This window comes from Barbus barbus (assembly GCF_936440315.1).
Source record: "Barbus barbus genome assembly, chromosome: 46".
Taxonomy (NCBI): Eukaryota; Metazoa; Chordata; class Actinopteri; order Cypriniformes; family Cyprinidae; genus Barbus; species Barbus barbus.
This window is the reverse complement of record NC_136724.1, coordinates 5,677,093-5,705,013: the sequence shown is the minus strand read 5'-3', so window position 1 is coordinate 5,705,013 and position 27,921 is coordinate 5,677,093. Positions and strand designations below refer to the sequence as shown.

General features: G+C 39.2%; 1 protein-coding gene across 1 annotated transcript in view; it reads left to right on the top strand.

The window, feature by feature from the left end:
* Window positions 1-27,921, top strand: part of LOC306864671 (myosin-IIIa-like) — a 92,817-nt gene that overhangs the window by 22,732 nt on the left and 42,164 nt on the right. Inside the window, exons 4-10 of the mRNA XM_079408826.1 lie at window positions 1,651-1,755; window positions 1,835-1,934; window positions 12,078-12,154; window positions 14,016-14,161; window positions 26,156-26,221; window positions 26,549-26,704; window positions 27,366-27,404. Of these exons, the coding sequence (XP_079264952.1) occupies window positions 1,651-1,755; window positions 1,835-1,934; window positions 12,078-12,154; window positions 14,016-14,161; window positions 26,156-26,221; window positions 26,549-26,704; window positions 27,366-27,404 (689 nt within the window). The remainder of the gene's footprint in view (window positions 1-1,650; window positions 1,756-1,834; window positions 1,935-12,077; window positions 12,155-14,015; window positions 14,162-26,155; window positions 26,222-26,548; window positions 26,705-27,365; window positions 27,405-27,921) is intronic.

Below are 27,921 nucleotides of genomic sequence, written 5' to 3'. Positions count from 1 at the left end.
TCCATCTCTGTTGCAACAGTTTTGGACGTGTCTAAAATGACAGTACCCTTATGTACAAGTCATTGGTGTTTGGTGATGAGTTTTTGGCTCAAGGTCTGCATTTAAAGTCCCACCAGAGGAGTTCAGCTGGGATCAGGACTTGGTTTTATGCAGACCAGTCAAGTTCTTCCACACAGAAAAAATGTATCTCTAGATCTTGCATTTCTTTCTGTTCCACTTCTCTGCACTTTGTGTTTTAAAATGCAAAAATGTATTTTGTGTGAATGACCACCAAGTGCTACATTTTGAGATGTAAATCCCCACAGGTTTGTGCTACAGTTTTGCTCTGGCAGACAATATAAAAAAGAAATTGAATATCATATATATCATATTTGACCTCCCACCTACAACCAGTGCATAACACCCTAGCATTCACATAGCAATGTGCTAAAACAGCTCAAAACACCATAGCAACACCTTGCCAACAGCCTCTCACATTTCAGAAAATGCAGAAATGCAGTTATTGCTGCAGTTCCATTTGGTGCCGCTACAGCAAAATGCAGAAATGACACAATTCAGCTTTACATATTTTAAGCTCTGCAGATGTTTGAGGTTTATGCATAATCAGGGAAATCAAGTCTATCCACCCACCCATCCGAACCCCTTGGGATGAGTCTTGGAAATAGAAGTAAATGTATTTGAAAATGTAAATGGCCTCTCGGGCCATAAAGTGATGTGAGTCATTGATGTTCTCTTTGAAGTGTTCAGTGTTCTGCTGAAAGGCTGGATCAAGCAGATCGTTTTCAAAGGATTTGTAATTGGTTGCATTAGTAATGTTAGCGGCAATTTGCTGTTTTTTTTTTTATTGGTTAGACATGTTTTTTTCTTAAACTACAAGGTGCACATCTCTACCTCTGTATTTCTATTTCTTTCAGCAAAATAGAAGAGAGTAGATTTTGGGATATTGTGAATAAGAGTCTGTCAAAGCATTCATGCAAACATTTTGTCCCATTACAATAGCAGCGGGCTGAAGACAGCCGTGTTTGCCTTTGGTCGATTTAAATGGCTCTTAATAAGAGGGTATTGTTGTTGCCTTGGCAACATGCTAGACAATTTTATGTAATTTCAAGAGGGCTTGCCTCAGAAAAAAAGGACCATTTTCACCTCTGTGTCCTCTGACTGAAGGCAAGCATTTAGCATTGATCATAACCACAGCATCAACCCTTAGTTAGTTTTATAGGATTCTGTTGCTTTAACAAACCGTGGGTTAGACTTTGTAATGCAATGGAAAATTGCATTTTAAGCATGTGACCCTGCACTATTTAAATTCTCTCTGTACATTACAATCAGCTGCAATCTTTTTATTTTATTTTTATTTTTGCGGAATCAAGGTTTATTACCATATACTGTATAACTAGTTGATTGTTTTTAATTAATTCATGAATTTATTTATATATTTTATCTTATTTATGTATTTATTTTTAATATTATTATTTTACCAGAAATAGGTTGTATTACCATATATATCTATAGATTATATTAGCATATGTAACAGGTAGCACTCTATATGTTTGCATAAAAAAAGTTTTTTTTTTTGTTGTTGTTGGTTTTTTTTTTTTGTATGAATGTTCTATTTGAATGTATTTCATGAATTAATGTAATTGTTTGCAGTTGTGTAACGGAGGGTCTGTCACAGATCTGGCTAAAGGTATGCTGAAAAGAGGAGACCGCATGGAGGAACCCATCATAGCCTACATCCTACATGAAGCTCTCATGGTAAAATATTTTAAAATATTAACACAAATGTATTCTTTCAGTGAGTTTAGGTCTGTAACATGTGCTCTTGTCTCTAAAGGGTCTCCAGCATTTACACGTTAATAAAACCATCCATCGAGACGTCAAGGGCAACAACATCCTGCTCACCACAGGAGGAGAAATCAAGCTGGTTGACTTCGGTGAGGAAGTTGATCTTTTATTGGGAAGGAACTTCTGGCTGTGAAAGAGAAAGCCTGAATGATTGAGTGTGTGTGTTGTGTGTTTTATACATGGGTCAAAGCCATTACACGTGAACGTTTCCGTGCTAATTGAATAGCACTTATTTCTTCTCATCAAGAGCAGTGCATTTACATGTACGGTAATGATGGATGTCCAACACTCTTGCATTAAAGCCCCTGTCAGTCATCATGTCATTGGGACAGAGGATATTGTCTGCTTTCAGTTACTAATGATTTGCTTATAGCTTTTCTTAACCAAATTAAGCTCTCTTAAATAGAGTGTGTTAAAACAGATGAGCTGCAATCATACAGGATTTATTGATTCCAGTTCACCTTAATGATTCTTCTTCCTTAACAGCTGCATTAAGAGTAATATTCACCACTCTAAGCTGCCTTTGTAAATGGTATCAAGTTATGTTCTGTGTGAAGGTAGAAATGTGGTAGCGATTTTTCTATACCATTACTGTACATTAAATATATTTATTTGGCAATCAATGGGCAGGACAGTAGGGTACATATTATTTACATAAGAGAATGTGAAGAACTGTCAAGTAATGTGAAAAATGCAGTGTTTACAGTTTATATGTTATATATAGTCTATAACAATATTGCTATTGTTGACTAAAACTATTATATCATTTTCAACAATTATCAACACACGTATATACTTTAATGAACATTAAACTGAGACAAAGATAAGGGGAGAGCCGAGGATTTATAAAGGGACAGGAACAAAAGAGCAAACAAGATGATTGATACAAAACAGGTGAATGGAATAAACGATGATTAACTAAACTAGAACAGGAAAAACCAAATAAGGGTAAACAGGAACTAAACGGAAACCAACACGTGACCAACATGTATGTTATAAATATTAAACATTTTAAACTGCTTAAACAAAAATTAGAAATGGCAACTTGGCAGCTAAATGAAAGAAAATAAGTTGAAGTATTAAAATTACTGCAACAAAAACTGAAATAAAATAAAGATAAATAGAAGTATATATAAATAAAACAAAAATATATAAATACAAATTACAAAACATATCTTAACAACTTAAGCTAAATTTAAAACAAAGCTGAAAATACAAAATAAAAGTTAAATCAAAATATTAATATGTACTTAAATAATACTAAAATAAATAAAATAGTTTACAGTGGCTTTGAATAGGTTTCATCCAATCTGAGTCATTATTTGTGTTATAATGTAACTCAAGTGTTGCATAATGTAAAACTGATATTACATTGGCACCAGATTCATCATTTATTTGCTATAAATAAGCATTGTCTGGTTTGTGTCTAAGTTCCAAATAAAAAAGTGCTGTGGTACTCTAATACACACATTCATATGCCAACCCCGATAAATGAGAAAAAAAAAAGTATTGTTGCACAATCCTAGCATGCACAAACAAACATAAAAATCCCTCAAAAATTATACTAGCTCCAAATATAACCAGCTCTTGATTCCCAAGCATAAATACAACAGTGACGCAGACCATTCCTGGATGCCTCTTTCTATTACTTATGAAAAACGTGTTTTCATTGAGGCAGTAAGTGGAGTATTTTTAAGAGCTTCTTCCAGAACAGCCATATATGAGAGCTTATAAACCTTTAGAAAGCCAGTAAATGCTTTTCCTGGGAATAAACAGCCAATCGTAGGCTTTTGTGATGTGGCACAGACTAATGTTTGCTATGCTCCACACGTTCCCTTCACCCCCTTCACTATTAATTTCCAGCCTAAAATCCACTATAAATGTAATCTTCTCTTATGTTATTCTCTAGGCCGCATTTAGCCCCTGAGAGGACATAGTTGCCCCCCACCCCCCAAAGCCCCCCTCATAGGGGTATCAGCCCCAGAGCAGAGACACATAAAGCCCGTAATTAGTCGACTGCATCTGAGGGACGCGGGAGATAACGGGACATCCTTCTCGTTTTAGGGAGGGGAAGGGGGATGGGCGTCTGGAGAGACAGGAGAGGTGGAGAGAGAAAAGAGAGAGCGTGATAGAGCGATGAGTCATGCCAGGAACTCAAAACTGCTGTAGCAAAGTTGCTGTCAGCAGAAAGAGCTTTCTGTCAGAGTTTGTCAAGGACATTGACTGAGCTCCTCAGTGACATCACAGAAATGTGACCAATAGAATTGCAGGCAGCGTGTACAGAGTATCACTATGGCCTGTTTTGAAGGGTTCGATGTGCCCAGTTGGTGTACTTTATGCACTAAATTGCTTTGTTGACATGCTCTTGCTCTTGATAACATGATAGCAACAAAATCATGTTTGTGGTTGTTAAGAGTCTTCAAGGTATAAGCTTTTGTGAAAAAGAAGTACACTTAGAAATGCTCTTAAAAAGAGTTATTATGGAAATATAATTAAGTGCAAGTTAAATGTAATGTTGTCAGACATGTAATTGCATGTTAATTGCAAATAAATGAAAATGTATTATAGTTAGGAATAAGGAATATTAAATTCAATTCATTAAACTTGAGAGTGTTTTTGACCCACTTAAGTATTCATCTTAATATCTAATTTCATAATTCATTCTATTGTCTTTGAAATGTGGTTAAAGTGTAGTCTAATGTAATGACTAGAATTTATGCTAGACTAAACTAAAATTTAAAGGGATATTTATCCTAAAAAGCAAAACTACCCTATGATTTATTCACTCTCGAGCCATAGGTGTGTATGACTTTCTTCTTTTAGACAAATATTAGTGGTGTTATATTAAAATAATGTCCTGGCTCTTCCGAGCTTTATGGCAATGAATGGCAATGAAGGGCTGATGAGATTCAGTAGTCCAATAGAAGTCCACTAAAGTGCATCCATCCATCATAAAAAGTACTCCCCATGGCTCTGGCTGGTTAATAAAGGCTTCCTGAAGTTAATTGATGCGGTTTTGTAAAAATATCTATATATAAAACTTTAGAAACCATAGCTTCCGCTAACTGTCATATTTGCGTACATGAGAGAGTGGGGTTCAATTGAAACTTTTTACAGACATGTCATGTATTTAAATTAGGGCTGTCAGTCAATTAAAATGTACAGGGTGCTGCGATTAATTAATCTAATTAATTGCAAACTAAATTTGGCTGTGAAAATACCCCCAAAATATAATTTAAACCTATTATTGTGTTAAATGTTCAGGCTACAATGGCCTAACATAAAGTATGGAACATAAAATAAGATCATTTCTGAATGAATCAGAAACATCTCAGTATATTTTGTTCATGCAATGAAAGTCACTATAGTCACCACAACAGCTTAGTTACCAACAGTGTTCAAAGTACCTTCTTTTATGTTGTGCAGAAGAAAGTAAGTCATTCAGGTTTGAAACAACATGAGGGTAAGTAAATTATGACAGAATTTATTCATTTATTTTTGGTGAACTATCCCTTTAATGTTTTTTTTTTTAAATAAATGAAATGATACTCTAAAGAAGAAATTAAAACTACCAGTAGTTGGTGGTAAATGTCTATATGAGTCGATTCGTTCAAACGGCTGATTCATTCAGGAAATCAGTAAACGGCTCTCTTTATGAATGGGCTACTGAATCATTGGTTCACACGATTCATTCAAATTGCGGATTCATTCAGAAACCAAACACTGCTGTGTTGCTCGGAGATGCACAACAGTTCTACTGTGGCTTTATACTGTAGGTAATATTTTCATTGGCAAAATTGAACAAAACGCACAATATTGTGTTTAAATTTTACACAATATTAACTTCTTATTTACTTAACTGTTGTATAAAATCACATTTGCACTTTTGTTCTTCGTGACAAAAACAACACTCATGTCATATTTCTCTTTCTGCTGTTGTGATATCGCTTATCATATGATATAAATATGAGACAAAAATATTTTGCCCCAGTATCTTGAATTTTAGGGCATATACACTCACCGGCCACTTTATTAGGTACACCTGTTCAATTGCTTGGTAACACAAATTGCTAATCAGCCAAACACATGGCAGCAACCCAATGCATTTAGGCATCTAGATGTGGTGAAGACGACTTGCTGAAGTTCAAACCGAACATCAGAATGGGGAAGAAAGGGGATTTAAGTGACTTTGAACCTGGAATGGTAGTTGGTGCCAGACGGGCTGGTCTGAGTATTTCAAAAACTGCTGATCTACTGGGAATTTCAGACACAACCATCTCTAGGGTTTTCAGAGAATGGTCCGAAAAAGAGAAAATATCCCATGAGCGGCAGTTGTGTGGACGAAAATGCCTTGTTGATGTCAGCGGTCAGAGGAGAATCTGCAGACTGGTTAGAGAGTAACTCAAATAACCACTCGTTACAACCAAGGTATGCAGAATACCATCTCTGAACACACAACACGTCGAACCCTAAAGCAGATGGGCTACAGTAGCAGAAGACCACACCGGGTGCCGCTCCTGTCAGCTAAGAACAGGAAACGGAGGCTACAATTCACACAGGTTCACAAAAATTGGACAACAAAATATTGGAAAAACGTTGCCTGGTCTGATGAGTCCCGATTTCTGCTGCGACATTCAGATGGTAGGGTCAGAATTTGGCGTAAAGAACATGAAAACATGGATCCATCCTGCCTTGTCTCAATGGTTCAGGCTGGTGGTGGTGGTGTAATGGTGTGGGGAATATTTTCTTGGCACACTTTGGGCCCCTTGAGTATTGTGTATTGTTGCTGACCATGTCTATCCTTTTATGACTACAGTGTACCCATCTTCTGATGGCTACTTCCAGCAGAATAATGCACCATGTCACAAAGCTCAAATCATCTCATACTGGTTTCTTGAACATGACAATGAGTTCACTTTACTCAAATGGCCTCCACAGTCACCAGATCTCAATCTAATAGAGCACCTTTGGGATGTGGTGGAATGGGAGATTCGCATCATGGATGTGCAGCTGACAAATCTGCAGCAACTGCGTGATGCTATCATGTCAATATGGACCAAAATCTCTGAGGAATGTTTCCAACACCTTGTTGAATCTATGCCACAAAGAATTAAGGCAGTTCTGAAGGCAAAAGTGGGTCCAACCCGGTACTAGCAAGGTGTACCTAATAAAATGGCCACTGAGTATTTGTCAACAGTCAACTGTATGAAATGTAAGATGACATACAGGTTTGGGGGCGGGGCCAAAACCTGTATGTCATTTAAAATATGTTAAAATATTTTTCATAACTAATTAATTAAGTTAATGCCTTAAAGTCGGCATGAAATCAAAATTTTAAATTCTTATTTTAATGGAATACTGTAGTGTTTATTATAAATAATTTATCCGTGCACTTCATTATTTTTTAAAAATACCTTTTGCCTTTGTAATCTTTAATCAAAAATGTTAACCTCCCCTCCCCCTCAAAACAACTCATCTTCTCTTCCGTTCACAAGCTATGGTGCAAGGGAGGAAAACGCTGGGATAAACGCTGGGATAAACGACAGGGGGAAGAGCTGAAGCTGATGCTTCACTTTATAGAAATAAATGCATTGACCAGCGCACTGTTAGGCATGTTTTGTGTCGTTGCTCATCCTCGGCGCCGTCATCCTCAATAAATAAAAAAAATTCTTCATGCTAGGGCAGTGAATCCAGCGGAGAGAAATCTCCCCACAACTAACTGCACACTGGCATTCAGATCTGTCTCCATTTTGTTAGCAACGCCCCACCTTCCAATGATCCATTCAATTCTCGAAGGACAAAAACAAGTCCCGCCCTCTCATTTCAGATGCCGTTTCACTCGGACAGACGTAACAGTAGAGAAAAAAAAGACTATCGCTACTTCCGTTTCATGCCGACTTTAAACTGACAGGCCTAATTTAAATATATTTGAAATTACAGATGTTATGATGTAGTTGTGATTTATTACATTTAAAATGTATTGTCTTTAAAATGAATGTCAAATTACACATTTTTAATGATGTAATTGCAGTTTAGTACATTTAAAGTATATTGATTTATAGAGGCCGACCGATATATCGTTTTGGCGATTTTATCGGCCGATATGAGCCTGTCGCAGATATATTGTATCGGCGAATACGCCACAAATATGATTTTTTTTTTTTACAGAACATATAACGCTTATGAAATGCTTTTAAATGGTGTGATTACATTACTTAATTACTACATTATTTGTTACTGGTCAAGTGAGCCGTCATGTTGCCATTCGTCTGTTTGTGGAATTAAGGTGTGATTCATGAAGCTTCCAAAAATCAATCCAGTCATAAAAACGGAATTTACTGACTGTGGAATTTCACAGAATTTGTCATATTTGTGATTTATGTGCAATAAATAAAAACAGGTCAGTACACTTAAATCAAATCGCGATATAGACTAGTGTCTGTGAATACTAAACTGCAAACAGACAATTTAATTATGAATCCTCATGTTCTTAATTTAAGTTATATACATTTTGTTCTATTTGTGTTTAAGATTATTTATAATAAGTGAAGTAAATTTTACTGTTTAGTTCACTGATGTCAGACTCATTTTGGATAATAAAGTTTATTGTTAAATACCGCTTCCATTACATATCTTTGTCACGTCATTGTAAGTGTTTGATCACCACATATGAGTGATCATTTAAAAAAAGTGTTTATGCAGAGTGGCTGATTAGTGTCAATGCAACCGCATAAATGTAAAATAGTAATGTGGCATTAGAGCATGACACAAAGACATGTTTCTAAAATGTCAAACAAATCATTCCCAATTTGCATAGGCTATCATTTATGGAAGCTTGATAACCAAATAATGTACCCTATTTTCATTTCAGACAGGGCTTTAAGGACACTGTATTCATATGGTGTAGAACAATCAGATTTTATACTAATAGTAAAATGTAACCCTGGACCACAAAACCAGTCTTAAGTCGCTGGGGTATATTTGAAGCAATAGCCAACAATACATTGTATGGGTCAAAATATACATTTTTCTTTTATGCCAAAAATCATTAGGATATTAAGTAAAGATCATGTTCCATGAATATATTTTGTAAATATCATACCATAAATATATCAAACATTTTGGATTAGTAATAATATGAGTTGCTAAGGGCTTCATTTGACAACTTTTTTTTGGTTTTCTCAATATTTAGATTTTTTTGCACCCTCAGATTCCAGATTTTCAAATAGTTCTTTCTTGGCCAAATATTGTCCGATCCTAACAAACCATACATCAATGGAAAGCTTATTTAATCTATATTAATCTATATCTATATTGTATATTCACAATGCAGCACGTCCTTGAGGGCCTAATAGCTATTATAGTATTAAGACAGAACAACATTAGACTAACCCATTCTCACTAAAATCACTATTGTTTTGTGTCTTGTGGCTATACTATTGCAACAGTATTTTTTTTTTTACATTCATAGATTTTCCCCATTTTTTCCATTGTGCCTCAGTACAACTGTTTATTCATTCATTCATTCATTCATTCATTTATAATGTTAAAGAAATGTGTTTGAAGATGCAATGAAATAAAAAATAGCAACAGATTTTTTTTATCGTACTGTGAAGTATACATCGTAGTGAAATGGGCAATTGGGAAAGAAAAAGATGTAGGGCGCGGGCAGGAAATTACTTCTTTTCTATTCTCTGTCTGCATCAAACTACACAAACCTCACTTGAACGTCACTCCGTTTACCCTGTCAACCTAATTTTTCCAAAAAGAGTGCATTTGTTGAGTGCTTGGTCAGAGACGTGCTGGGGGCAATATCTGTCTCCCACTGTCAGGAATGGAGCCACGGCAAGTGGGTGGCTGTCGGACCGCGGCTGTATGCAGAGGTTCCACGTGCCCACGTCTCAGAGCGCTCAGAGTCACGCAGGGATAATGCGTTATCCGTGTGAAGGGGCTCACGCTATGCTGAGCAGATAAAGCCCCCACACTGACTCATCTGAACAAAAAAAAAAAACTGCATTATTAGACAAAAAGAGCGAGGGGGGGGGGACGCTTTAGTGGCTTTGTCATGAATATTCTAATTGGCAGTGTTATCTCTGATGATTATTAAGACTGACCCCGGGGCCCTGTGCAGACCTAATGTAGCAGAAAGGGAACAGCCGCAGGAGACTGTTTAGTGCTGTGTGTGTGTGTATGTGTGTGTGTGTGTGTGTGTTTAACTGTTATTATTCAATACATCTCTTGTCTGTTGTCCATTTACAGCCCACAGCATATGTGAATCCATGTTTCTGTATTTGTCTTATGAATGTAACGAATCCTTTTTGATACTGCCAAGAATGGGTTGTTTACTGGTGATTCAATAGTTCTAATCCGATCAGAAACCGATGGAAGATTGCTTTACAAACATTCTTAATATGAATCATGTGTTCATAGTTAAATTTAGCAGCACAACATAATCTGCTCTAATCTAAACATTTCAGATTCTATGCGATTTACAAATGTTAATTAAATGTTTCTTCACAACATAAATCCAATTTTCTAATATCTTGTTTCCTAGGAAAAATATTTACATGTACTGAAGTTTGTGCTTAGAACAAATTACACTAGATTTGCATTTTCTGAAGGAAAAGAATAGTGTTAGTTTTAGGTAAGTTTAGGTTTTAGGCTATTTAGCTGTTGCTGAGTTTATTTCCATAGATGCAAAATAGAAACGATCAGTCGCAATTCAATATGCAAATAGATATAAGAAAGACCAATCAGATTTCAAATGTAAGTAATATGATGATATCATTGACGTTGAAGAGATTTCGTTTAAAGCAAGTATGAGACTTTCACAATTCAGTCTTGAATTACTTAAATTAGTATTTACAACAATATTCATTTAATAATAAGAAAAAGAATAGTAAAAACAAAAATGTAAAACGTATCTCAGTCAAATATCAATTCTATCATATTCACATCAAGAAAATTAGATTATTAGATTTCTAAAGTCACATTTGGTCACATTTACTATTGTTCTGCGAGTTTTGGCAAGCCACATTACTTAAGTGTGTAAACTACTTAAGGGTGCAGGATTTGCTCAAATAGATTTCCCAAGCTGCTTGGTTTGAGTTCTGTGTGAACTGTGCGATGTTTTTGTTTTCACGCAAATTTGACCTCACCATAAAAACAAAACTTTCACTGTGAAAAGTGGTAACCTGCAATTGATACTTTAAATTTGACTTCTGCATGATTTAACCCATATTATGTAGTTTTGGTGGTGCAAATTAATATGTTTAGGTATTAAATTGTGCGTCAGTGACTTAAATCCAGTTAATTTACTATTACTTCTTTTAGTTTACCATTTTTCAGTGATATTTTAACACCTAACCACTTTCTTTGTATAGCCTTGCAAGCACCACTCTTTCCTTCAGTCAAGTAAGCTTCTCTGAAAATGATTAATATCTTACATAATTTAGCTTCTTATGTAAATTGTATTCGTTTAAAGGAATAGTTGACCCCCCCCCCCCACAAATCATAAAATTCTTCCTTTACTCTCCATCATGTCTTCATCATGTCTCCATCATGTTCGTTCTGCTTTTACAGTGACAGTGAAGGGTGACCACAGCTCATAAATAAGATTTTCAAGTCAAGATTTTATGTAAATAATGACTTCTGACTCTCAGTCAGGAGGCTCATGGGTCAGTGCTGGGTTACTAAGATCACTGCATCCAAGACAACGTGTTCTTTTTTCTTTGTGAGCTTATTTGATCTCTATTCAAATTGTGTTTCCATTGCCACTTTGCTAAACACCAGTACAGACAATACAAAGACATTCCTTGAATCCAGAAGCCATCCATTGAATCTGTACGGATAACAACAACACTTAAACAACAACTGGGGGGGAAGTCGTGGCCTAATGGTTAGAGAGTCGGACTTGTAATCCGAAGGTTGCGGGTTCGAGTCTCGGGCCGGCAGGGATTGTAGGTGAGGGGAGTGAATGTCCAGCGCTCTCTCCACCCTCAATACCACAACTGAGGTGCCCTTGAGCAAGGCACCGAACCCCCAACTGCTCCCCGGCTGCCCACTGCTCCGGGTGTGTGTTCACGGTGTGTGTGTGTTCACTGCTGTGTGTGTGCACGTTGGATGGGTTAAATGCAGAGCACGAATTCCAAGTATGGGTCACCATACTTGGCTGAATGTCACTTCATAACTACCTTACAGGATGTTTTGTTGGTGTTTCTTCCTCTGATCAGGGGTATCGGCCCAGCTTACAAACACCCGGCTAAGGAGGAACACTTCGGTCGGAACGCCCTTCTGGATGGCCCCTGAGGTAGGACCGTTGGCAAGTAGTTTGCAAAGCATGGAGGTGACCTTGTGGGCTGCAAATGTTTTTGTTTACTTAGTTTTTCCATAAGATTTCCATATGAGACTACAGCTCTGAAGTTGTTTTGAGAGTCGTAGCCAAAATTTTCATATGACTCAAGGGTAGAGGCATACGTGCCTCAAATTGTCCTAGGTGCCAATACAATCAAAATACAAACAGAGATTTATTATTAGTGCACTTTTAGACTTCTAAACATCTGTGGGGAACATTCTAGGTTCATTTCTGGACTAATCGCATGGATTAATTACTAAAGACGCTGGACAGTTTATTTGTGTTTCTAATTCTGAGGTAAGACCACCTATATTCCATTCTGCGGTTTTCTATCCACATAAAGTTTACGGTACAATATTGTAGGTTAATGTAGAGGTCTCACTTTTTTTAATGGAGAAATACGTTTTTTACTTTTTTTCTTCACAGCTTTTATTAGCAGCTCTTTTGCATAGATTTATTATAGCAGATTTCTATTTCTCTCATCCCTGCTTAGTCTCTCTCTCTCTTAAATTATATCTTCTATATTTTTAAAACTATAAAAGTATAAAATCAACATCCTTTTAGTGTGTGTAATATTATTATGCGTTTGCTGTATTATTAAATTATTATTATTCTGCACTATAAGGTCCCAGTTTGTTGCTTGTGTAGTATTACAACTACAGATGCTTACTTGGCCAATTCCGATTTCTGTTTTTTTTTTTTTTTCATTCTAAGAACTAAAACTGACAGCATATACAAAACAAAAATCTTTTTCAATCAATAATAAATAAATTAATAAATGCATAACAAAATAAATTATTAAACATTGCATTTTCCCCAATCTGGACTAAGTAACATACAGTATCTTCTCTCACTTAAACAACAACTGGAAAGAGGTGGAAATGAGTTGTTGTATATGTTGTATATAACAAAACAGATGTAATTTCCCACGGTTTATACATTTTCCCCTAACCTTATTAAATGTATGTGCCATCTTTCACATAGAATTCTTACTTTATTTCAGTTAGTTAGAATAATAAGACACTGTAGAGTTGTTACCCTTCAAATGAAATACAGAATACAGTACAAAATCCATCTTTTTGCTGCAGAAGAAAATAAAAAGATGTTTTTACTAGTGCTGTCAAACGATTAATCGCGATTAATCGCATTAAAAAAAGTTTTTGTTTCAGACATTCAGTATGGATTTTGAAAATATTTACATGTGCATTTATATATTTATATTATTATATTTTATATTCTATATAAATATATTTAATATATAAACATATATTTTTCTTAAACATATACATGCATGTGTTTGTATTTATATATACATAATAAATATACACAGTACACACTCATATATTATGTAAACAAAATCTTTTATTTTGATTTTAAACATAATGTTTGATGAACCCGAGGTGCCTTGAATAATGTGATAAGATTAATGATCTAAATATTTTTTGAACATCTAAATAAGAAATGCTGGGAAAAATTCAATGATACATTAAATATGAAATAACCAGTAGGTGGCGGCAGAATGGGTTACTGAAAAGTGACTGAATGGGTTACTGAATCATTGACTCACTCGATTCGTTAAAAAATGGGGATTCAATAAGCAACGAAACCGAGACACACAACAGTTCTGCCATGGCTTTGGAACTATTTTCGTTTGCGAAATCAATAGTCAATAGTATTGTGTCTAAAATGTAAGTCACTTAATTTTAGCTTGTTGTTTATTGAACTACTGTTGTATAAAATCAGTGTCACATTGCAATTATGTGTCCGTTATAAACATTTGCAGTTCAGTACTGACTGTGTTTGTGTATTTGACCAGGTCATCGCATGTGAGCAGCAGCTCGACTCCACGTATGACGAGCGCTGTGACGTGTGGTCTCTGGGTATCACGGCCATAGAGCTGGGTGATGGAGACCCGCCCCTTGCTGATCTTCATCCAATGAGAGCTCTCTTCAAAATTCCAAGGTGACGCCGTCATTTTTTTTTTACACGTTGTACGCAAACACTGATTTGCATGAGTACTCTACAAAATATTCAAAAAGACCTCACAGTCCACAAGGTCAGGTTTGTGTCAGTATATGGAATAATTTGTAGATGGCACTGCTGCCTACTTGGGCCTTGGAGCTGTCAGAAGCCAGGCTGGTTTCACTCTTCGGTCTTTTTTAGTGCAGCTTTTAATATACGTCGGTTTATTGAAATGCATGTATCTTTGTGGACACAAGAAAGAAACCAATCGATTTTTCTCTCCATTCACCTGTCTGAAGGCGAAATTTGATTGTTTACTGTTTTCATGCTCAGAACAGAGACTGTTATCACTAATGTCATCTTGATGGTGCAGCACTTTTGTGTTCTAATATACCTCACATGCACACACACACAGACAGAGAGACAGCATCCGTCCACTGAGCTCAGTGGTGTTCTGACTGCAGTCAATGGTGGGGGTGGTGGGTATAATCACAGAGTGGTGTGGTAATGTTTCTGACTGCTCATGTACACACTGCAGGCTGTCTTTGTTGGGTCTCTCTCATGTTCTGTTTCCCTCTTATTAGAAACCCCCCCCCCCCACACACACACACCCATCCATACTGAGAATGAGCAATGCAATGTGACAAAAATGGAACGTAGCCATTAGAATCTCAAATCGGAATGTTCTCAAAATATTTCACTCAAGATTTATTTTGAAAAGTATTTTTATATTTAGATCTACATTATTATTAAAAAAGCGTGGGCTTGGTAAGATTTTTAATGTTTTTAAAAGTCTCACCAAAGCTGCATTTATTTGATTAAAAATATATTTAAAATAGTCATATTGTAAAATATTATTACTTTTTTTTTTACTTTAATATATGTATTTTAAATATATTTTAACATTTGATTCTTTGATAAACAGAAACAAAAATACTTTGTAACATTATAAATGTATTTTAATGTCACTTTTGATCATTTTAATGCATTCTTGCTGAATAAAAGCATTTCAGGGTCAAATCTAACCCTGAACTTTTGAGTCTTATTCTATATTTAAGAATATTTTAGGTTAGATATTGATATTAAAAATGTATATAAAATAAATGTATTTATTTAAAATAACTATTAATGTATAAAATGAATTATTTAAGAGTTTTTTATTGCAAAATCTGACCGTCTTTTTGTTGATAAATCACTCTCACAATTTGATTTGAACTTGTGTCTCTTATGCTGAATGATTATGCCTTGGGTAGAATCAGAGGAGATCTGGTATGACTCTGGCACTGTAGGGTTTGAGAGCTGGTATGTGCTCCGTGAACAGTACTAGGCCAGTGGCACAATCTGATGGCATATTTGGTGTTCCATTTGTGTGACCCAGATTAGGCCAGACTAAGCCTCGAGCCCTGGGCACAACGTGTCTGCATTCAGCCCCCCTGCCACCAACAGACAGGAATACACACATTTAGCCAGTGGAAAGGGGCTGAGAGCCAAAATAAACCAGAAATTAATACATCCAATGAGAGAGATGATACATAATCTGAATATGCTACTGAAATAGACCAAACATTTTATTTTTTTAACATATAACAGCACTAAAGGCAGGGAAATTCTTTCATTAAAATATAAATACTTTGTACTGTGGAAACCTGTTTCTGCTACGAAAGAAAGAAAGAAAGAAAGAAAGAAAGAAAGAAAGAAAGAAAGAAAGAAAACAGATACATAATTGTGACTGTTTATCTCACGTTCCAGACCTTTTTCTTGCAATTCTGAGATATATAAGTTGAAAAAGTTGTGAAATAAAAAAAGTCACAATTACCTCTTTTTAAATGTTTTATTCCATAGTGGAAACAAATAAAAACAGAATTACAAGACGTAAAGTCAGAATTTTGAGGAAAAAATTCAGAATTGTGAGACGTAAGCTCAGATTTATGAGAAAAAGTCAGCCGCAATTGAGTTTATATCTTGCAATTCAAATTTTTGTGAGAGTAAAAATTCATTAATTTATTAATTCATTCAGTTTAATAATGTGCAATCAAAATTAAGAATAAAATAAAATAAAATTACAAGAGATTTGTATTTCAAATTATTGCTGTTCTCTTTATACATCACAGAATGTTGATGTATAAAATCATGGTTTCCACAAAAACATTAAAATAAATGTTTTCTATTAGAATATATTTATTCCTGTGATGCAAAGCTAAATTTCACCATCATTACACCACTCTTCAGTGTCACATGATCCTCCAGAAATCATTCTAATATGTTGATTTTCTGCTCAAGAAAAAATATTATCAGTGTTGGAAACAGTGAGCATAAGAGACTTCCTTCAAAAACATAAAACCCTTCAAACCCAGCCTTTTGAACGGTTATCTAGTTTGTTGATTATTTGGTGCTTTTATTAGTGACATACGTTACCAGAACAAAACATATCCCAGCCCACGTTATTGTTGTTGTCTTGTGGCTTTTGAATGCTGTGCTCTTAACAATGTGCTTTAAATTGCAGAAGCCTTGTTGTTTTCATCTGTAATCTTTTATTTTTTGCTGCTGCGTTTTCCGATAAGGATGCACTTTAATAGTCCAAACGTTTCTCCAGCCGTTTCCATGTAAGCGTCTGACACCCGCTGTTTGTGTGGGGTGCAGCGTGTGATAAGCAGAGATGTATGCCCCCCCATTAGGGTAATTAATTGCTGTCAGAGGCACAGAGCGCGCTCCTGACGTGCTAGCTGTTGGGCTGGAGTACACCTCCTCAACCCTGCTCTCCCTCTGCTAAAAGCCCCCTTCACCAGGACACCAAATGATGGCTAATTAGCTCTATTGTTCCACAGCAGGGAACACTTGTCAGGTCCTCTGTGACACCGTTAAGTGTCTATCTGCTTACTTATCTACATTTACAGGGAAAAGCTTTTTGGCAGCCTTCACGGACAAAGCTTTTTCACATGAGCACAAATTCACTGAAAATTTAACTTTCACTCATGCAACCTCAAACAAAAACAAAGGAGATCAGGGATAGCTGTCACTATTTTTACCTTGTTGAATATTTCTTAACCTTTTCTCTCTCTCTCTCTTCATAGTCACACACTTTACTGTAATATCTTCACTACAGAACCATGTTAAATATTTCCACTGTTATTACCCAGGAAAAAATATACAGTTCATTTAGCCTGCAGTGGGGCATGTTGTCCCTCCATTTGAGATCAATTGTAAAAATGGAAACTGGCTGTTTATTGGCATGGATTTAATAATAATAATAATGATAATAAAATATTACCTAAAGTAATAAATCAGTCATCCTTCATAATATATATCTGTTTAAAGTGTATTATGGGCTATAGTGGTTTTCCAGCTACAACCCGAATTCCGGAAATGTTGGGACGTTTTTTTAAGTTTTAATAAAATGAAAACTAAAGGAATTTCAAATCACATGAGCCAATATTTTATTCACAACAGAACATAGATAACATAACAAATGTTTAAAGTGAGAAATTTAGTTAAAAAATAAGCTTATTTCAAATTTGATGCCTGCTACAGGTCTCAAAATAGTTGGAATGGGGGCATGTTTACCATGGTGTAGCATCTAGTGTTAATTCTGTCAGCTATTATCAATTTAGTCTTAGTTTGAGTCCCGTGTGAAATGTCTTTGTTAGTTTTTATCATATTTAGTCAAGCTTATCCCTTTTTTGTTTATTCAAGTTTTAATCGACTAAAAGTCTTAGTGGAAGAAAACCTGAAGTATTTTAGTCTAGTTTTATGAAAACATGACATCTTAGCAATAAGATTATTATTAATTAACATTACAACAGTATTAATTTTGGCAGGCATTTTTAATTTAACTTACTCAAATGTAGTCAAGTCTTGTCCTGTTTTTGTTATATCAAGTTTAAGTCAATTAAATGTATGAGCATTTTGTGAAAGTGACATGACATACACCCATACTTGGAATTTGTGCTCTGCATTTACCCATCCAAAGTGCATACACACACCCAGACCAGTGGGCAGCCATTCATGCTGCAGCGCAGTTGTGGGTTGGGTGCCTTGTTCAGACCTCAGTCTGGTATCGAGGGTGGAGAGAGTGCTGAACATTCACTCCCACCACCTACAATTCCTTCCGGCCCGAGACTCGAACTCGCAACCTTTGGATTACGAGTCCAACTTTCTAACCATTAGGCTAAGACTTCCCCTTTTTAGTAAGGTTTTAGTCAATTCTTAGTCACATTTTCATCATGCTGTATAATGGTTAAACTGATAAAAATAATTTTCACAATTTATAATCTTAATGATTGTTGTCATTTGAGAAATTTACTTTTGCATTTCAGATATTGCACTTTCACCAGAAATAGTTCCAAAAGTGGACTCATTGTGTATTTTTCCTCATCTAGTGTACTTATTTATTAAAGTCTTTTTATTATATAAATTAATATCAAAGACTTATGCAATCTCTCTGTCTACACTATGAAAACTGCTAAAACAAATGAAAAATATTATAACAGTGAAGTTCCAAGTAATTCAAAATGACAATAACCTATTTCTCTATTAAAACAACAGCAGTTGAGTAGGTGCATTTATTCAGCAACCATAATCGCAAACAATACAGTCGAGATCTCATGACAGAACACAGAACGGGTGAGTGACGCTTTCATTTAGATGCTAAACTCCAGTTTGTTTTTCTGTGTTTTCACATCATCGGCGGTTCCGCAACAAGGAGCATGCACATGGTTGCCAGATTGCTTAAAATAAGCAAAACACTGGGTAGAAAATGTATCATTGTAACAGCGAAGCTCTGACTCGGGTTTTTAAACTTTTGTTATCTGGCAACCGCACTCATGAAAGCTCGCGTAGTAGAGGCGTGTAGCGCAGTCCGCAACAACATTTTGTCTCTTTTTTTGACGGAAAGTTTTTATTTATTTTTTTAACACATTTTAGTCTCGTCTTATTTCGTCAACGAAATTGCATGTTGATATAGTCATAGTTATCGTTTATTGACCTTATTGTCGTCTCGTCTTAGTCATGGGAAAAATACTGGCCTGATATAGGTTTCCAGCTGTTGAAGGGTTTGTGGTCATCTTTGACATATTTTTCATTTAAAGATGTGCGAAATGTTCTCTATAGATGAAAGATCTGGACTGCAGGCAGACCAATTCAGCACCCGGACTCTTCTACTACGAAGCCATGCTTTGTGGTTTCGCATTTTCCTGCTGAAATACACGTCATCTGGAGGGGAGCATATGTTGCTCTAAAACCTTTATTTGCCTTCATAGTGCCTTCCAAAACATGCAAGCTGCCCATACCATATGCACTTATGCACCCCCACACCATCAGAGATGCTGGCTTTTGAACTGAATGCTGATGACATGCTGGAAGGTCTCCCTCCTCTTTAGCCCGGAGGACACGGCGTCCTTGATTTCCAACAAAAATGTCAAATTTGGACTCGTCTGACCATAGAACACTTTTCCACTTTGAAACAGTCCATTTTAAATGAGCCTTGGCCCACGGGACACGACGGTGCTTCTGGACCATGTTCACAAATGGCTTCCTTTTTGCATGATAGAGCTTTAGCTGGCATCTGCAGATGGTACGGTGGATTGTGTTTACCGTAAGTGGTTTATGGAAGTATTCCTGGGCCCATTTAGTAATGCCAATGACAGAATCATGCCGGTAAGTGATGCAGTGTTGTCTGATGGCCCAAAGACCACGGGCATCCAACAAAAGTATTCGGCCTCGTCCCTTATGCACAGAGATTTTTCCAGTTTCTCTGAATCTTTTGATGATGTTATGCACTATAGATGATGAGATTTCCAAAGCCTTTGCAATTTGACGTTGAGGAACGTTGTTTTTAAAGTATTCCACAATCTTTATACACACTCTTTCGCAGATTGGAGAGCCTCTGCCCATCTTTACTTCTGAGAGACTCTACCTCTCTAAGACATCCCTTTTATACAGTAGCTAATCGTGTTACAGACCTGATGTCAAATAACTTAATTAGTTACTAGATGTTCTCCCAGCTGAATCTTTTCAAAATGTCTTGCTTTTTCAGCCCTTTGTTGCCCACGTGCCAACATTTTGAAAATGAGCTCATTTAGTGGATAAAAGTGTAATATTTCTCTGTTTAAACACGTTATTTTGTGAATAAAATATTGGCTCATGTGATTTGAAAGTCTTTTTAGTTCAAATTAAAAAAATATCCCAACATTTCTGGAATTCGGGTTGTAAATTTAAACAACAAACTAATACAAACTAAAATTAAACTGCAAAAACAAAAACGTCACATGCAAAATGTCAAACCATTGCATAACATAAAGTGTGGATTGTATTTAAAAAAAACAATATCCAATAATATTGTAACAATATGCCTCAACCTGAAATTTATGAAACGATATACCAAAATATTAAATTTGTGTAATTCATATAGACCCAATATAGTTTTTCAATTAGGAGCATGTTTTCCTCCAAAATAAAATCTATTTTTTAAAACTTTTGAAAGAAAAGTAATTAAAATAATTTAATTAAATTTATAAAATTATAAATACAAACTTTCTTGTTTTACAATACAATAGCAGTATATATAGTAATATATTTCCTTGTTGATTTGTTTATTGTTTATAATGTAATAAAATCAACATTTTTATAATAATTATAATAATAATTATTATTATTAATTATTAATTTGACCTTTAAACCAAAAACCTTATATACTTTATGGGCCAGAGAAACAAGCACAATTCTGTCTTTGAATTCTGATTTTGAATCTGTCTTCTGTTTTTGCAGTAGTTCTATAGCATTGCTGTTGGGTTATTAGCTGGTGAAGTGGATTTACTAACTGTACAGTTATTGTGAGTATTGCAATTTTCAAGACGGATGTCATAACAAATGTCAGTGGACTGGGACAATTTTATAACGAGCAGTTCATTCTTAAATTTGTACAACCTTACCTTCACATTGTGGAAATACAAATGGAAGACAACAAGCACAGTACTAAAAACTGGCGGAGCTATATAAGGTCTATAGTTACTGAATTATAGTTCCCTTCCAGGAACGTCGAGCTGCGTCAAAACGCATATGGGAACGCCATCAGCGTAACCGACGCTCTGAATATCATCTACAACAAGTCCAATAGAAGGGCGAGGCGTCACGGGCGGGGTGACGTCACGGCCAGGAGGTATATAAGCACGTGAGGCAGAGCCCGCGTCAGCTTTTTGTCATTCAGCAAGCGCTCTGTGTGTTGTCAGTCCATATCTGTTTTGTGAGTCTTATTTAGTGTTGTATGTCCTGAAAAGAAATTAGACATCCCTAAAGCCAAGACCAAAACAGGGGGCGATCCTAGATCGCGTTTCAGATTGTGTGCTAGTCCTGCGTTATGAAAAAAAAGCATTATGAGCGGGGACACACATGATCTGTGCGTGGTCTACCTGAGTGCGGAGCGCGAGGCAGCGGCTCTCGAGGGAGCTGACTGCCCGCATTGTGAGCGGCTCTCGCTGCGCACACTCCGCACTCGGAGGGCTCTCTTCGAGAAGAGAGTCTTTGTGAGCTCCCCGCGTGGTGCTGGCCCCGCTTTTACCTAGGCAGAGCGGCGGCTGCGCTCGTGGGACTCACAGGCTGATTTGGCGAACGAGAGTGAGACGGGAATGTCCCTATCTCCTCCCCTATCCGTCAGATCTGGCGCCCCGTCTCGCGGTTCAGAAGCGGTCTCTTCCCCCCGAGACGAGGGCTCAACGCTTCGTCTGTCTTCCTCCGAGGAGGTTGACGTGACGAGCGTTGATGAGGTTTCGCCGCCTCTGTCGCCCCAATTTATATAGAAGGAAAGCGAGCTCTCCACGCGCTGTCGGCCCCGCTTTTGTGCAAAAGAAAGATAGAGCGGTGGCTGCGCTCGCGCGGCTCGCAAATGGATCAAAACAAATCCAGCGCCCGCTCTCTGTGCTCGGAAGCGGTTCTCTTCCCCCAGAGAGAGGGCTCGACGCCCCGCTTGTCTTCCTACCGAGGAGGTGGATGAGAAAGACGGTATGAGCGTTGTAAACTCCAGTGTTGCACAAGCACAAATAAAGCCAGCCCCACTCTGCCGAGGCAGAGCGGCGGCTGCGCTCGTTGGGCTCGTAGAAAAAAAGGCTGATCTGGCTGGCGGGCATTTAGAAGAGAAGAGAAAAGAAACTATCTTCTCCCGTATCCACCAGATCTGGCGCCCCGTCTCGCGGTTCGGAAGCGGTACTCTTCCCCCCGAGACGAGGGCTTGACGCTGCGTCCTCCGAGGAAAAGGTGATGTGACGAGCGTTGACGAGGTTTCGCCGCCTCTCTCGCCCCAGTGTGAGGAGCCACAAGAGCCTTCAATTTCCCCCGATCTCCACCGAGGTGTTGAGATCGCGGGTGGAATCTTTGAGGGCAGATGGTATGCGTGCTCTCGAAATTCAGGCGGCTGCTGGGCGGGCGCAGCCTCCTCCGCATACCAGCTCCTCGCGCAGCAGGTCCTGACGGGCGAGCCCCAGGACCGCGGAGAGCGACCTCTACTGGGGTGGAGCGGCTTGCACAAGTGCCAGAGACCGCGTCTTCCTCCGGAGAGCCGCAGCAAGACAGTGGTCTGGCCATATCTCTGACACCAGAGGTCAGTCTCGAGAGACTGATTCCCTTAGTAGATCATCTAGCGGCTTGGCAGCGGCTGCCAGATGTGTCTCTTTGGGTCCTGCGGACGGTAGAGCATGGTTATTCCATCCAGTTCGATGGGCCACCTCCGCCGTTCAACGGGGTTTGCGTGACTATGGTCCGCCCCGAGCAGGCTCTGGTTCTGGAACAAGAAGTCGAGAATTTAGTAAGGAAGGAAGCCATCGAGTGGTTCCTCCTCACGAGACTCGCGCCGGCTTCTACAGCCGATACTTCATTGTTCCAAGGAAGGATGGGGGGCTGAGGCCCATACTGGTTTTTGAGTTTCGGAACCTCTCAGCCAGAAAGCTGAAGTTCAAGATGCTCACAGTTAGGCAGATCGTGTTCCAAATCGGGTCCAAGGGCTGATTTGTCACGACAGACCTCTAGGACGTTTGTCCCATGTACCCATCTTTCCCTCTCACAGGGAGTTCCTGAGGTTCGCTTTTGGGGGCAAAGCGTGTCAGTATCGGGTTCTTCCCTTCGGCCTAGCACTCTCACCCCGCACTTCACCAAGTGTGTGGATGCGGCACTGGTCCCGTTGCGACTGCAGGGCATCCGCATACTCAATTTTATCGACGATTGGTTGATTCTCGCTCAATCAGAGCGGTTGGCGGTTCGGCATCGAGATGTCGTTCTTGCCCACATGAAAGATCTGGGGTTAAGACTAAACGCCAAGAAGAGTGTGCTTTCTCCAGTTCAGAGAACCACTTATCTAGGCGTGGTGTGGGAGTCGACCACGACGCAGGCGCGGTTATCCCCTGCTCGGATCGAGTCGATCCTCGCGGCAGTCGAGAGAGTACGAGAAGGCCAGCCATTCACTGTTAAGCAGAGACAGCTTGGGTTCATGGCAGCTGCGTCCAGTGTGATTCCCTCTGGCCTGCTGTACATGAGGCCCCTACAGTGGTGGCTCAAGACCAAGGGGGTCTCCCTGAGGGGAGACTCGCTTCGCATTGTCAAGGATCACGCCATTGTATGGAGAAACCGTGCCTTAGACTCGTGGAGGAAACCTTGGTTCTTGTCCTAGGGCCTGGTGCCGGGAGCTCCTTGTCGCCGTGTTTCCTTAGCGACGGACGTCTCCCTCACCAGTTGGGGTGCGGTCATGAGTGGCCACCCTGCCCGCGGTCTGTGGAGTGGTCGCCACTTGACGTGGCATATCAACCAGCTAGAGATCCTAGCTGTGTTCCGTGCGTTCAAGCACTTCCTCCCGGACCTGAGAGATCACCACGTGCTGGTCCGCACCGACAGCACGGCAGTGGTCTCTTACATCTCAATGTAGGAGCAGACGTTCTGTCGAGACAGGGGCTGAGGCCCGGGGAATGGATGCTTCACCTCGAGGGGTGAAGCAGATTTCGAAGGTTGGGCCAGGCACGGGTAGACCTGTTCGCGACTCCAGAGTCAGCGTAATGTCCCCTCTGGTTTTCTTTAGTTCCTCCAGCTCCTCTGGGACTGGATACTATGGTACAGACGCGGCCGATGCCCCGTCTGTACGCCTTCCCTCCCCGATCGCTCTGCTCCCGGGAGTTCTGGCGAGAGTGCGCCAGGACGCGGTCAGTCTACTGTTAGTAGCACCGTTCTGGCCGGGCCGAGTTTGGTTCTCGGACCTGATTTCTCTCCTTGACGGCACTCCGTGGCCGGTACTGATCAGGAGAGATCTCCTCTCACAGGCCGGGGGCACCTATGTGCACCCTCGCCCGGAGCTATGGAAGCTGTGGGTTTGGCCTCTGAGCAGGCGCAACTCATAGCTTCCGGTCTATCGACTAGGTTGTCGAGACCCTCCTTTAATCCAGAGCTCCCTCCACGAGGAAACTGTAAGTTGAAGTGCGGAGACCGCCACCTTGACCCAGTCAACTGCCCAGTTAGTGCAGTTCTGGAGTTCCTGCAGGCCTGATTCTCCGCAGGGTTAACCCACTCCACTACTAAGGTCTACGTGGCAGTTATTTGTCATACCACGCCCTTATCGGTGGCCAGCCAGTGGGCAGATACCCCCTAGTTACATGTTTCCTCCGGTGCGCGGAGGCTGAGGCCTCCTGTACGATCACGTCCCCACATGGGATCTGGCTGCGGTTCTGAGGCTCGGTGTGAACACCTTTGAGCATTTCGAGGAGATAACAGATAGACTCCTCACCTCCAAGACCGTCTTCTGGTTAGCATCATTCTCTGAGGAGGGTGATCACCTTCAGGCCCTGTCTGCGGCCCCTTCGATGTTGACTGTGTGCCCGGTTCGGCGAAAGTCTCTCTACCCCTGAAAAATGGGGTACGTACCGAAGGTTCTGACGGTCATACCACAGCCGGTCGTACTCCAGGCCTCTGTCCTCCTCCCTTCGGCCAGGAGTAGCACAACCGTATGTGTCCAGTGTGAGCACTGGGCACGTACATCCACAGAGCTGCTCTGTGGAGGAAGTCGGACCAACTGCTCGAGGGCCTTGGTCCGCCTAAGAGGGTAGGGCTTGGTAGCCCACTCTTAGTAAGTGATGGTGGATGCTGTCAATTTTGCTTACGAGGCCTATGGGCTTGCCCATCCGTGGGAGTCAGAGTGCACTCAACCAGAGGTATGGCGGCCTTCAAGGCCTTTCTGGACAGATGTACCGATCAGGGCATCTACGACGCTGCTGGGTAGTCCACGCCCCTGACTTCGCCAGGTTACGACCTCGACATCCGAGCCACTACAGGCTCTTCTGTCCTCTTGGCCTGACATCAGGCAGGGACTTGTCAGTCTGGCGGCGTTGGTATAGCGTTCCCATATGCGTTTTGACGCAGCTCGACGTTCCTGGAAGGGAACGACCTAGGTTACGTATGTAACCCAGGTTCCCTGAAGGGAACGAGAGCTGCGTCTCGAAGCCATACTTCCGGCATCCCTGCCAGCGCTTGCTTCATGACATGAAGCTGACGCGGGCTCTGCCTCACGTGCTTATATACCTCCTGGCCGTGACGTCACCCCGCCCGTGACGCCTCGCCCTTCTATTGGACTTGTTGTAGATGATATTCAGAGCGTCGGTTACGCTGATGGCGTTCCCATATGCGTTTTGACGCAGCTCTCGTTCCCTTCAGGGAACCTGGGTTACATACGTAACCTAGGTCGTTCTTCCACATGTGACAACTTGCCACAGTCTCTTTTATAACATATGCAGGTATGCATTTTTGTAGACATTTTTCTTTGTGCATGCTTTATATGGTCTGTGCTTATAAGGATTGTTGAAATGATTCATCTAAACAACAGACAATTTTAGGCAGTAATCTAATAATCTTATCAAGTGAGGAGTGTCTTTTTCCTTTGAAATGAATGCATGGGATCAATTTGCTGTGAGCGGTTGTCTCCTCATTGCTCTCTCACACTTATCTTTGTCTATTTATCTGTTTTTCTCTGAACAGAAATCCTCCACCCACCCTACACCAACCAGAGCTCTGGTCAAAGGATTTTAATGATTTTCTATGCAAGTGAGTAACGCAGGTATTTTATATATACAGCATTGGCAAATACAAAGTTTGCTGGTTGTTAAAGTTTTGTTAGTTTTTCTTTTTGACACTGATTTTGTAGGTTAATTACTCTCATAAAGAGCCATGCCTCAGTGTCTCATAATGCCTCATCATACTCTAATTATCCTCCTGCTGTTTTACCAGAACATTGTTTGTAACTGATTTCATCTCAACAACCTTTACCTTGTTTGTTTTTCCTGAATCTGTTCCTTATCAGTTGCCATTTGTTGTGATATCTTGAACATTTTAGCACAAATTCTCTCATTTTTTCGCTTGTGTCCCCTTTAGGTGTCTGATAAAGGATTTTGAGCTCAGGCCCAATGTGTTTGACCTTCTCCAGCATGTCTTCATCAAACAGATTGTGGGCCGAGAGAAGACGCTGCCCAAGCAGCTGATGGAGCTAATCGACCTCAACCAGCAAATAGGCGTTATCGAGAAATCAAGGTAGTTAGACACAAATATCAGCTCTAGTGCTTTCTGTGAGTTATACAATGTGTTTGACGTGACAAGTGTCACAAATTTTAATTTGAACTTTCTAATCTTTTTCACAAGGAATGACTCTACCAGAGATTGTATAAAGAGAAGCAATCCATTCATAAAAAAAACCTGATGCATTCTTATGTAGAATATGATGGCAGAATATTTGAAAGTCCCATCTTCCATTTAAAATATATTGTTTATTTACTCTAAATCATACTTAGCTGCACCGACCTGTAAAATATATGTTTTCCATTTTTTGTGCCATCTGTGCTTAATAAGCAAAGTTTATGATACTTCTGTTCTCAGATTTTATTTCTGTTTTATTGAAACATAATGTCGACAAATTATACTTAAAAATTTAACTATTGACTTGACATGCCGTGTCCATCTAGCGCATGTTTAAACAGACAACGATTTATAAATAACTCAAAACGTAAGAATGAGTTCTCTGTAATCAGCCTTAAAAGCCAGAGATACATCAGAATTACTTATATTTTTAAAACTTACATAAACATGCTCATAAAAATACAAGGATCTCCGCTGACTGCAGTGCTAGCCATTATAGCGGCACCATCACAAACCTTGCTATGCTTCTGAGATATTAATTTTATTTTTATCATTTAAGCCATCTTGGAATATCTGAAAGGAGAGACAGTGATTCCAGGTATGAGATATTGACTGTCAGTCACGTGGGTTAGATAGAATCTACTTTCTGTGGATGTAGCAGTAGCAGCTTCCTGTCTCTGATCATATTTTGTGACGATTTCCCTTGCAACTTTCCCAAAAGTATTGATTGTGTACCCAGTGTTTTTGTGATTTGCAGAATGTGTTGTTAGGCAGCTAATTTTGTGCAGCTTTACTGTATAATACCAGTATCATTGAGAATATAATGTATTCTCATATGTTGTGCTTTCTTGGCTCTGTAATTAATAATCTTAAGAGTGCTTAGGATGTAGGGTTTATTCAAGAGTTACTCTTTTAAATGTGTGAATACATAGTTTGGCCCAATGTGCTGGCCTTTCTTACAAACTTTCTATCACAAACATAAACTTAACAAGCTTACACATTCATAAAACAAATATTCAGTGTAATGCGGCTATATTGTTTATAGGTAAAACAAGTTTGAACTATTTTCATGTTTTTAGTGTTAAGGTGGTTAGTCAGCAAGTCTTTGTCAGCCA